The 13291-nt window shown below is 44.0% G+C and overlaps 1 protein-coding gene across 2 annotated transcripts in view; it reads right to left on the bottom strand.

The window, feature by feature from the left end:
• The window catches only part of CNTN2 (contactin 2), a 184647-nt gene that overhangs the window by 34527 nt on the left and 136829 nt on the right, over positions 1-13291 (bottom strand). For both annotated transcript variants that reach the window (XM_069238524.1, XM_069238523.1), the window contains exons 14-18: positions 12880-13000; positions 12297-12455; positions 10247-10396; positions 6410-6480; positions 4380-4614 (exon numbers count right to left, since the gene is read on the bottom strand). In XM_069238524.1, coding sequence (XP_069094625.1) covers positions 4380-4614; positions 6410-6480; positions 10247-10396; positions 12297-12455; positions 12880-13000 — 736 coding nt within the window. The remainder of the gene's footprint in view (positions 1-4379; positions 4615-6409; positions 6481-10246; positions 10397-12296; positions 12456-12879; positions 13001-13291) is intronic.

The following is a 13291-nucleotide window of genomic DNA, read 5'->3' as shown; positions in this document are numbered from 1 at the left end:
CAAAGGGAATCACCGAAAACTTAAGATGTCCGTATCTTGTGTTGAAAGCAGTTTTCCTTTCATCACCTGCTCATATCCTTACTCAGTTGTTGGCACCATGTAGATCAATCTTGGAAAAAAATCACAAAAGTAATGGTTGATTTGCTCTGATCTAACAGCACAGAGCTCAATGGTATTGGCCATCTATTCCTGATTGTAATGGCATTAAGTTCTCTGTATCCGATGCACAGTCTGAACGTACTCCTTTGGTTCAGGAAAGAAGAATATTGAGGCTCCCATAGGTAAAATGGAATGAGAAATAAATCCCTTCTGTAGATTTTCCAATACATATTCTTGAAGGATTTTATCTTATACTGTGAGCCAATATCTCCGCCTGCGAAGAATCTTTGCTCCAGAGACCAAGTCAATAAGACAGTCACAAGGATGATGCAGGGGTAGTTGATCCACTCTTCTTTTACTAGAACATCTTGGAAACCTTTAAATGTCTCATGTATCTGGGGTTGTTACGTTTCTTTCTGTTTTGTACAACAAATTAAGGGAAGTATATATTCCAAACCTTTCCATGGAAGACGACTCTTAATGCAATCTTGAATGAAAAGTGAATACTTTGTTCTTAGCAATAAATAGAACGATTATGATTCTATAACCAAAGTGTACCTATTACAATGTTGAATACTAGAGTGTCAATGAGGTCCAATTGATTGATCTCAAAATGTCAAGTTGGCACAACTTTTCCTAAAGGTGGAGTTTTCCAGCATACTTCTCATGATACAAGAGGTTTCCCATCTTTTCCTACAATGGGTTCTAGAATCACTTTTCCCTGATTTGATGCATGTCTTGCATTGAACCTTTTGATCTAAAAAGTACCCTGAAGCACTGTAGTTGATGAGAGCCAGTGTGGAAATAGGGACTTTCGCCGGCGGGAATTTGTACAGGGAGGTGGAAATGCTCTCTACCAAAGTTTTTACTGAAGGGGCGAACTTTGGAAAATTGCAGGCAATGACTGGGGTTTGGCCTTCACAGTCGTGTTCTGGAGTTTAACGTCTTATTCATGCATTCTATCACAAAGTGTCTTTGCAGTCTGCAAGAAATGCAAAGACCTCCCCTCTCTTCTTCAAGCTTTCTTGTAAGACAATAATGTTCTGTGAATGTTTCCTAACTGTATGACTCTGTTGGTGAATCTTAGGTTTTCATTAACTGCTTCTAGAAAGACAGGGACTGACATCTCTGCTGGAATCCACCTTTCGTGCTTACTTGGAGCTTGTTTGGTGTCACTTTGTAAGGGAAATTCAGTGCAGTAGTGTTTGTGGGTCTAGTCACCACTAAAGAAATTGTATTCTTCAAGCTCTCATGATGGACATGATCGACACCCTCTCTGCAGACTCATCTGTCTAGGTTACTTCAGCGATTAAATGTTGGAACTGACTAATATCGGACACCAGGCCCTACGTGCCTTGCTGTAGAGAAAGGAAAGCAGCATAGGCAACGGCCTTTTTTTTGCCAAAACGGCCATAAATTGCTATGCAAAGATTTAAAAGCTCAACAGCAGAGGATTTGGTTTCAAACTAAGGCAGTTGCCCAGGCTGAAATGTCTTTGCTTGAATACCTTCGCATAGATTGCATTGAGCCATAAACACTTGAAAGAGATATGCATCTTCCACTGATTTTTCGGTTTGCACCAAAACAGAAGAAACATAAGATGCCGGTCCCTCTTCTGCTGTTACCAAATTACTCCCTCCCGTATTTAAGGTGGCATTGACACCAGGGGGAGTCTCAGGATTTCATTCTCTTTCCATAGATCTACTGGGAAGGCTGACTGCCTGATTTAATTTCCCGAAGAGAAATTTGCTCTCTTGACTAGCAACTTTAAGATCATCTTGAATCTTATAAATTGTATTTGCAGGGAACTGGCCTCAGACTCCATTTTGTAGGGTCCGGCAATCTATCTTGAACACAGTGGTTTGAGAGTATGGATTTCAAGGCCAGTCAGTCTGTCTCTCCCAAGAGGCCTGACGCTGGACCAAAGATTTAAAAAACGATTCAAGCTAAGAAGAAAAAAGAAGTAAGGAGGGAGACACACACACACACTCCCACCTGTAGGCTGGTATTCAGAAAACTGCACATATTTCAGAGGCACAGATCTCTGGACAAGTTGAGGATACCAAGGTCTCCACGTAAGGGTGAGAAAACATAATTACAAAATGCACGACAGCAGGAAAAAATATTTAAACATAAGGATAACAAGGTACAGGATTTACCCGGTGCAAGTGAAAGGGATGCTATAACTAGCCCCAGTGTATCCCAGACCCCGCACAACAGCTGACGATAGAAACTCATGCTGCACCAGGAGAGAATAGGCCTAGGCAAGGAGACAAACTAACAAGATGGAATCAAAGCTAGAATTCCCAATACAGGGTCGGGACAAGAGGACGGAGGAGAACAAAAAGGTTTGAAACCAATAAAGGTACGGTCGAACAAGCCGAGTTGGAACTATAATGAACAGCAAAGAGTGACAACTACTATTAACAGACAAGGGTACGCTAAACAGTTGGGGTTAAAGTCCTTAGTTTGCAACAACTGAAAAGGAAGTGTGCCTGATTGCGTCTGTCCTATTTCTGCTGGGGCTGTGCATGTAAGTCTGGGAAATGTAGTTTTTTGAGTATGAGTGCATTTTGTACACTGTCCTCTGTGCCCTCTCCTCCAACTTCCCAATCTCTTGTGCCCAAACATGTCTTGAACCCTGACACTCTTCCCTTTTTTCATTAATCCAAATATATTCCTTCTCTATAGGTTTCTCAAATCTCATCTACCCCTGAGATTTGTGGACATAGTAGACCCTCTTTTGACATGTATGTGGTAATCCTGGGGTAGCACTTTCACCACCTTGGTTAGTACACACATTGGACGCTCTCTGGAGGTCCCTGTGAATTACTTGGGTTGATCATTCACCACTTTTGGCTAGTATACCTTAAACTCTTCATTGAGGTGTCTGTGAATTTCCTTGGAGAACCTCTTCATCACCTCTGGATGGGCCCACTAAATCCTTTACTGAGGTTCCTGTTGTAATCCTCCTCTGGAGACCACAGACTCACTACTTCGGCATCTACAGTATTCTCTGGGCCCTTCCTTCACTGCTTCATGATTGACTCAAAAGGGGTGAGGTTATCTATAAGAGCTGGGCATTAGGCTATATTCTCCTTGATTTGTGTCATGTGTTTAAGTCATTTGTCTAGAGCCCTTGATTGTTGGCCTGCATGCCCAGCTGTAAATTTGGAGCCCTGACTGCCTGTATGCAATGCATGCCTGTGGACTGCCACACTATCGCTGGTTGGTTGCTCACAATGATACACTCCTCAATGCTCCTGAACAGTATCCCTATGATGGCTAACTGCCTTCCCAGAAGCTGCACTGTTGCTACTCACGTCTGTAACTAGTGCATACCCTGGTCTACTTCTCAGTTGCTCTTCAAAGGACCCCATAGAGCATGTGACCTGACTGCCCGTAGTCAGTGAACTCCTGTGGGCTGCTTCTCTGTTACAACTGGGTAGCCCCTAGAAAACATTTCTGTGGATGTAGTTCACTTGTTTATGAGGTTAAACCTCATCACTTCTTTATGGGCTGCCTGAAGGCCCCTCACCTGTCATTCTACTACGTAATATTGAGCATAGGTCATAATATTGAAAGGTAAGTGCATCCAGAGGAAGTACAGGCTCACTATTCTTTACTCCACATCTATGCACCCTGAAGTTGTAAATATTGTCAAGGTGCATAGATGTGGAGTAAGGTACAGAAAATCTCTACTTACTTACCTTTCGATATTTCGTCCTCGATATTTTGGTCAGGATATTTCATGCCATCAAGATACCCATCTTGATAATCCGAAGCACACCCTCACTTGTCACAGCAATGTGGGGCTTGTGCAGCATCCGCCATGACTGCCAGTATCCAGTACATACCATGCCGTGAACGGATTCTACGAAGACCCGCTTAATCAGGCACAACAATGAATCAAAGTAAATTGCATGTATTCTCTCACTCCTTTCCCTGACATCACACACCTAGGAAGAGTGAAACAAGACTCTGTGATCTTTCACACATGACACAAGAATGCTCCCAACATAGGTCACACTGCAGTTCAACACTCTTCCAACCAAGTACTCCCATCATGTGGCAGTGCCCTACATGTCCTCTAATGCACTTCGCCCTTTGTCAGGAGTATGAATGCTGTATAATTGTGATGCAATAAACTAGATAATTTCTGGATATTCCCACAATGAGATACCTCCTCATGGTCACGCCAACCTAGAAACATGAAGGTGCCATGCATTCTGGAAAGGCACACAACACTCTCTCCTGGAGAAATGGGCCATGCTCCTTACCATCTTCTGCAGAGTATACCACTGCTGCCAAGCTCTCTGGCCCCTCTCCTTTGCGGTTGTAAGCTTTCACTTTCACCTCGAACGGCATGTAGGGGGCAATGCTCTCGTTGTGGTAGACGAAGTGCATGGATTCGGACCCAGGCACCTTGGCCGTCTGCCAGTCCACTGTACCCTGTTTGCGGAATGCCAGGATGTAGCCAAAGCCATCTCCGTTCTGGTACTCCCGTGTCATAGGCTGTAAGGACACAGGAGAACATGGGTTAGGAGTGTATTCATCGTCTAAGAATGCACAACTGTGCCTTCAGCATTGTGACATCACAGCACGAATTCCATTTCTCTAAATGCAGTTCTATTACACTACAGAGGCATCGGCCTTGAGTATTCTCTTACTACAGTGACGTAACTATGGGAGATGCCCTTATTTACTACTGTGAAATCATACTGGGGGTAGTTTTGCTTCAGTGGCAAGAAATTACCACGTGGCTCAAAAGACGTACAACTTTTATAGCGCGGCAGTCCGTTTTTCAACAATTGTGAAAATTAGCGCTATATTACATTGCTTTCTGAGACATTAGCTGCTTAGCTCAGACCACTTAAGGGAACAGTATTCAGATTTTTACAGCATAATAGGGAAATACACTTACTCCCATAAATATGACAAATATTTGGGCTTCTTAGCCTGTGAAAATATCTCACGAATGGCCGGATGCTCACGTGGTACCTCTGTCAATGACCAGAACCATATGGAATCACTTCAGGAGTGCCTTATGTAGATCTATGGGCAGAGACTCAGAGAAGCCCTGTTGTAGATCCACACCAGAAGTACATGGATACAGGCAGGGGCACTGCCCCACAAGGGTGACTGGTACAGTTAAGGAAGGTACTCCATGAATAGCTAGGCAACAGCAGCTGTGCCCTAGTACAGCTATTGAGGGTGTCTCTAGCGTTGCCTTGAGCTACTATGGTCAATGAATTCCCAGGATTTGCTAGGGAACAGCAATGAGATGCCACTGCTGGAATTCTTCGGTGTATCTATGGGTAGAAAATCCCCAGAATGACTAAGTGCAGCAATAGGTAGTAAAACCAGGAATCCCTGGTTGTAACCTTAGATGTTGGTTCTACAACCATGGTCCGTGACTCTATAAGTGTCTGGGTATAGCCATGTGCAATTACTGCTTGAGTGTTCCAGAAGTGCTGTTGGCACTTACTCCATGAGTGCTGAAGTATGGTTATGGGGAATAATTCCTGGGTTGTGAGAGCACAATAGAATGCCTGTGATGTGTGGGCAGCAATGGCCAATGGGACCCTCAAAGCTATGGCCAGCGCATCTAGAAGTGCCTGGGCATTAGTAATGTGACTGTTCCTGTTGGGACAAGATATCAGGTGATAGACTTTGTACCCTCCAATACTGCTTACAGTGGAATAGCTGACTGATCCTTCCATTGCTATTTAACCTTGCCATGCCCCCTATGACTGTGTACTGGATGCTGTCCCTGTGTGAACAGAAAATTCTCTTAACTGCCATAAATTCAAACTATTAATAGCAAAAAAGTGCCTGAATATACTATGTCTTTTTGTATAGGTCATAGAGAAGTTAGAAGCACTCTACATATGTATTTGACATTTAAAGAAACAGAATTAACAATGTATGCACATTGCACAAAATGGATAATTACAAACAACAATACCACACATAAGAAGATACTCCTAAATCAACAAATCACATATATAAACAAGAATCACATATAGGTTTCTACAGAGTCAATGACCCATCTAAGCCTAATAGGATCAAACCCCGCCTTCTGTGTATACTAGATGCTTTCCCTAGCATCACCAAAGACATGCGCACTATACGCCGTCCAGTGCACCACAGCAGAACCCTACATGACTTGCTCTCCATGGTAATACCAGCTGCTTCCTCTACAGAGAAACATTACTAGTTAACTTGAAGGCCACAATGACCCTGACTACCATAAAAAATGGCCTTCATCACCAGCTCTCACACATCCCCGAGTGACTCCATCACTTACTGCCCAGGTAATAATCAGTTCGCTGGGAGCTCCACCGCCTCCATTCAGTCCAGATGGTGCGACCGTAGGGGCTGACAAATTAAAAAGAGATAACATTCTTCAGTAAAATATGAAAAAACAAAAGTTCCACTCTGCTAGGTCGTGACCTACCAATCTTTCTGATGTTCACATCTATGGTGTTATGTTATGTAGAGTTTTTAATACAGTGTGAATCTTACCATGGAAACAGCATCCTGGTGCTAGGCTACAGGACAACCGAGTTACTAAAACATACTGTGGTATTGCTAGAGCCATCTTGTAAAATGCCATTTTTATTTTATGTACATAACTTCTGCTGGAGACTCCAAAAGGAGGCTCACTTTTAGGTAAGTAATGTTTTGAGGGAGATGCATAATACATATTGCATGTCAGAGTGTCTCAATTTCAGCAATGAAGCAGGCCAAGGGATCCTTGCAGAGATGTCGTAACTTGGCTGTGATGTTTTTGAATCTGGGTCTGAGTGCTGCAGGAAGAATTTGAGCTTGATGATAGTGAACAGGTAAGGATTTATTCACTGTTTTTTTCTCCTCTAGTTTATATCGAAGCTATCAACATTCTGGATTCTATCTGTTCAAATCATATGTAAATTGTTTAAAGGTTGGCTTTCTTTCTGATGGGTAGTTGTTTGTAGGCTCTTGTGTTGATCTTATTATTTACGGACCTTACTTGGTCAGAATGAAGGACTCAGGTGTTGGCTTTTGGATGTATGTCTAAGCCTGTGTTGGGTAACAGGAAAGGGCCATGGAGCTCTCAGTCTATGATTAGTGCTGGGCCTCCAATCCCAGTCAATGTGAACGCTAGATTGAGCTTGCAGTTGTATGAATGACTCCCTCCACATACTGCGAGTGTGTCAAGCCTATGTATCAGCTCATTAACTCTTCAGCTTGCATGTGGTCATATTCTCTATCAAGACACTGAAAGTCTTGTAGTGGTCATCACTGGTGTAATCCGCCTGCTGCTCTGCCTGTGTGTCAGCATTGTTGAAAAGGAACTACATATACCAGCGATATTTGAATGGGGAAAGGTGAAGAGCATGAAAGGATGTCCAGGGGGCGTGAGCCTCTGGCAAGAAGGGCAAGCAATGCAAATTTACATATTAATTTCAAGTTAACAGTAGCAGTTCTGACATCTTGAGGGGCCGTCACGGTGGTTCCTGTGAATGCTTTGTGAAGTTTGGTGCACAGGTATCAACATGACGGAGCCATGCACCAAACTGTTTTCTTTTTTATTTTCTAAAAAAAAAAACTCCCAAAGCAAGATTATTTTGTTTTACAATACAAAATAAATTACTTCCCACGCCATGGGAGTCATCTCCCAAGGCGAGGGAGCACTTAACAGTTTTCACTGCCCGGTAACACTGAGATTTTCCCAGCTTTGACGGGCAGTGAAATCTGACTTCTAATTTCGCCCATCTATGCAAGGGGAGTGAAAATACAAGTCTGCCTCCTATGGCCCTCACTCCGCAGGGCTTTCGGAGGGATTTAACCACAGCAGAAATGGAGAAGTCTCTGCCCTGATTATTCTTGTGGTCCACCGCATCTAAACCTGGTGGTCACATACATTATTGGTTGTAAGAATACTCTGTTGCCAAGAATTTAATCAGGCCCTTAGTCATTTGGGTGACCCATAGCAAGTAATTTCTTACTCAAGATGGAATGCACTATAAATTATCGAAAGACCACTGAACCAGATACTTTTATGGAAACTGAAATGATGGCTGTTTTTTATGTATTACATTCTGTTTAGAACTCCATGATTGTATTAAGTGTCCAGGCTGTGCCTCAAGGCACTTGCTGGACTACACCAGGCATTATTCTACATTTTGTGCTCTGAAAGCTGGTGTAAATATTACATGCTACTAGTTGGGTTTAACTCTTAATCTATAACAAGAGTGGCAAACTACAAAACTTCTGTCAACTATGAGATACAAGTGTGTTTGTCTGTCTGCTGCTGGGGTGGGTCACTGTAGTCCGTCTTTTGTCTTGCTTCCGACAACCATCCATTCTCTCTCTCGTGCCTCCAACTCCCGCTGGGCCCTCAATAGGTCCCCTACCCAGTAGACAGGGTCTCAAGAATACCATGTATATTATAAACAGAAGACAGAGCTCATAACCATTGCTTGCTTTAGTTTAATGGTTTGCTGTATTTGGGTATCTAGGCTTGATGGTGATTGATAAAGCTATGACCTCTAAGAGCTCCCCTTAGCACGTAAACAATAAGACTGGACTATCGGGATGAGGGTTAGTTTTTAAGTAGTGTTCATTCTCACATTTTCCAGCCTTCCTGTAAGACAGTTATAAATGATTATCCAGAGGGTGGCAGACAACGCTCCCCTGGGCTGTATGCCCTGTGTGTTGCTTTAATTCCAGTAAAGGCTGTTAGTTAAAGAGAGATGTTGGTGTGCTTTCTGAACCCGACACACGTATACCCGGCTCTTCAGTGTCATGAACCATCCAAGCCAGGTGACATGAAAAGACTCCTAACCCTCTTCCTGCTAACCATCCAGTTCCTCCTGACTTTTCCAATGTGAAGATGGGAGACCACAGAATCGTACTCTTCAGTACCCCATGAAGAGGACACTAGATGTGCAGGACTGGGTGTGTTGTGCGAGTATGAGGGTGTACTTCAGGAAGGAGGGACCTAGTGTGTGGAACGTAAATGACTCATAGGCGCTGGAAGTAGGGCTCCCCAAAATAACCATGCAAAAGTTCCAAAGGTAAATGAGCACTCAAGATTACTTTAAATGTTGTAGTTATCTTGTCACATTTGCTGTGCAGGTCAAAGACAGAGGTCAAATGTCAGTGTAGTGTTCTGACAAATTGCTGCCTATTCTTTTGAACTGGGGACTTGTGTTTTCTTTATTTTACTACAAAATGTAAAGATTTTGTAAAATGAACTATGTGACAATCCTGCTGGAGTAAAAGAAAAGGCTATATAATGTAATTTTATTCTAGCACACAACAAAATGTAAGTACCTATAAATTAACTGTAAATATTTCAAATTGAATAAACAGTTAGAGAAGCTAAATTGAAGTGTTTTTCTCTGATTCTGAAGTGCAACAGAAGCAAAGATTTTATTAGGACCAGAACAAACCAAGACACCATACATGGTAATGTGTAAATGATAAATTGTTGCTGAAACCCAATTTCAACACATTATCGTTTGTGTGCTATATAGTTTTGTCAGTCAAACTGTATGCCTGCAAATGTATTGATCAGTTCAATGGAAAATGTGCTGTCTGTAAATCACAGATCCTACCACACTGTGCTCTAGTAATATATTTGTGACAGTGTGTTCCTAAATGCCACACTATTTGCATACTGCACCCTTACCACTCTTTCATTAAATGGCTGTGGCTAATTTGCAACACTTATTCCCAGTGCAATGCTTGATTTTTTCAGGATCCCTATGAGTTCTGTGATGTAACACTAATAGCAGCACCCTACTCTGAAAATTGTTCTCGCTCCACTGAAATGAGTGTGACGATGATGCTGGATTTGGCTTCCAGTGTTTACTCTGATGTAGAGCCTATGTGACCTACAATGTCCAAGCACGTCATTCTGTCTGTCCTGATTGGGGTGGCCCGCCTTTACTCTTGCCTTTCCGTTCCCAGTGAATTGCTGTTCCATGGGCAGTAAGTTGTCCAATGAGTTGACTTATTTGTTCGTGAGCGGGTCTTTTCTGCTAAGTAAAATGTAGATGTTTGTATTGTCAGTGAGCCCAAGATGTGTCACTCTTTCATGCCTTATCTCATTTGTCACATGGACAGATGGTCTTGTGCTTTTCTCAGGCCTCACCTGCTTCTTTGGTGCGTATTTTTGGGGAGGGAGCACTGGGCTCTCCTACCCCTAGGATGTTGCTAGCCAGCACACGGAACTCATAGTCCATCCATGGAATGAGGTTCACCACATCAGCCATCTCGGCATTGCCCTCAATGGTTGCAGGTTCTGAAAATATAGCAGTGTTACAGTAAACATAATACAAAATCTTCACTGGAGGGTTACAAATGGGGGAAGGGGGCAACCAATTAAGGACCTCATGAAAGCATTGACATAACAGTGTATACAAGCACTGACAAATTCACACGGTCAAGACTTTCTAAGCATTCAGTTTGTTTTATTTTTTTGCAAGGTTATGCAATGTGCAAAAAATTACAAAATTAAAAAATATATATACAAACAACTGTGTGACCTAGCAGCCCAGACACACCATCCCTGGAAGTGAAGTGAACTCATATCAGACATCTTGGCATATGTGATAGAGTTGGGCGAGTCAACAAACTACCAGGGAGATCCACACTAAGGGTCTGGTTTGGCTCTAAGTGCCCGTGCATGAGCCGAGCCTTGAAAATATTTGCCATGTGAAGCAAGCGAAAGATATCAGGTAAAAATAAGATAGTCTCTTCAATACGTGTATTGCTTTAAGAGACAGACGTTTCAACTTATTAAATCAGATTATATCACTGCATTGAGAGGCATTTATTAAAATAAAAGTGATAGTTTTTAACTATGAAACATTGACGCAGCCCCCATGACGACAATGCCTCTAATGAACTGTGAAGCAAATCAGTTGTCATGTGTACCCTATATGTGGCCTAGATTGTTATTATGTAGAAAGCAACATTATAGTTTTTTTACAGTGCCCTTTCCAAACACACATATTTTAAGGTGCTTTTATATGTGATAAGGAAGAAAAAAGAAGATCAGTGAAACTAAATATTTGCCTAGAATCATACAATTTGGTCAAGCGGGGAAGTTGCGATTGATCCCAGGTTTTCTGGTTTCACCTTTTTCCATTCAGCCATTAGCTGCGCATCTCTTCCTCTGTCTCTTTTTAGAAATCAAAGGTCATTGCTTTGTTTTTCATTCTCTGTGCATGAGGTTCGACCATGGGTGGCAGCCCGGAGGTCCCCCAGCTGAGCCAGAGCACTGCATCTCTCCCGAGCACGGATCGAGTTTCAGAGGCTCTCGCACCTCTCATATGTGATCAGGCACAATACCATCACTCACATCCCACGACAATCAGTGACTGAAGCGTGCTGATTGCCTCATGCTGCACTCTATGGTGGGACGAAGCAACATGTGAATAAATGTCCCACAGGCCTATGGATGAACAGAGGTGACCGAAATCGCCGCACGTTGCATGGTGTGCAGCGCCAGGTAGAGAACTGCATAGTGGTGCAGTGGGAGTGGGACAGCACGCCGTTTGGGGTTCGGCTGTGGAATATTGGGAGCCTGGCAGCGCTGCGCTGAGATCGTGCCCGTACTACGCTGGGAACCGTGAAGTACTCCACATGGAACTGGGCGGTACCACTCTGCGAGCCGTCAAGAGCTTCACTGGGAGTGTTGGGAGCCGTACTTCACTGGAGCCATGCAGTGCTTCGCCTGGACTGAGCTCCACTGGGGGAAAGGCGGTGATTCACTGCAAGCCGGGCAGGGTTACATTAGGAGCCAGAAAATGGGAGTCAAACAGTGATAGGCGTGGGGTCATGCAGTGCCCGGCCTGAAGCTTGACAGTGCTGCACTGGGAGTTGAGCAGCGTAGTGCGGCTTTGAAAGCTGCTGGACAGTGCTTCACTGACAGCAGGCCAAGATTACAATAGGCGCTATGACTGAAGCCACGGAGGGCTCTGGCAGATGCTGGACAGCGCTTTTCGTGAAGCCGTGCAGTGTAACACTGGATGCTATGCTGAGGCCAGGCAGTGCTACACTGGCAGCCGGACTCTGCTGTGTTGGGATGCGGAGGTACACTGGAAGCGGGACATGAGTCGTGTGGGAGTCCGCTACGCTGGTTAATGCGAAGGAGGCCTTGCAGTGAACCAACCCTTAGTCACTACCGCGAATCTTACCAGTGCGCGCATGTTTCCAGTGGTTGGACAGAAGGCTGCGGTACTGGATGCTGTACTTGGCAATGGGGCTGTGATTGTCAAACCCATGACTCCAGCTCAGCTTGACGCTGGTCTCCCCGATGTCTCCGACCAGCACGCCTCCTGGGGGGCCGGGTGGGCCTGCAGGACGAAGGAAAAGGACTTTTAGGTTTAAACCACACGAGTATTATTTCATTCACACAATGGAGTAAAATATTAACTAAAGAGATTACCGTAAAAACAACAATAGTTTACCAGAGTCAAACTTCTTTTCTGTTAAATGAAAAGGGAAAACTTTTGCAGTGAGTTTTAAACCCCTGCAGAGGCGGCGGGCATGCGCTCAGACACCAACATTTCGGCTCAAATTTGATTTACGGTACCAACTCGTATCCAGCCTGCACCCTTAATATCATCAAGGTTAGTAGTGCAGAGCTCTTTAGTGACAAAAACCCACGACAGTGACAGGTCCTTGGTGTAAATGTGCAGTGCGGCACAATGATTCATGGTGCCAGGGGCAGTGAGGGATCGGAAGGAGCTGTGGACACTAGTCATAGGGGTTACCTACCTCTCACAAGCAGGGTGGCAGTCTCCGAGGCGCTGTCCACAACGGTCTGTGCTGTGCAGGTATATTTCCCAGCATGCTTCAGCTGGGCGCGGACTACGGTCAGATCACCAATGGCTTCATTCTGTGAACATAGGAAAAATAGAGAGATCATGCGCTCTGTGCGGACGTGATGAGTGATGAGTGACTGATGAGTTCTCAAACTATGGGCCTCATTAACAAGGGCATTGCGCCACCAGAACGTCACTTTTTCTGACGTTCCGGTGGCGCAATGCCCTGCTCCCTAGATACAAGATGGCGTTAAGCCAATTTACGCAGCTTAAGGCGGACTTGTAAATATGGGCCACCACAACACAATTTTCTGCATCAAAGGGGCATGCATTGGGTGTTGCTGTGGGCGTACCCACACAACACC

The sequence above is a fragment of the Pleurodeles waltl genome, chromosome 6 (assembly GCF_031143425.1).
Source record: "Pleurodeles waltl isolate 20211129_DDA chromosome 6, aPleWal1.hap1.20221129, whole genome shotgun sequence".
NCBI classification, from domain to species: Eukaryota; Metazoa; Chordata; class Amphibia; order Caudata; family Salamandridae; genus Pleurodeles; species Pleurodeles waltl.
This window is presented reverse-complemented; position numbering and strand designations above follow the sequence as displayed.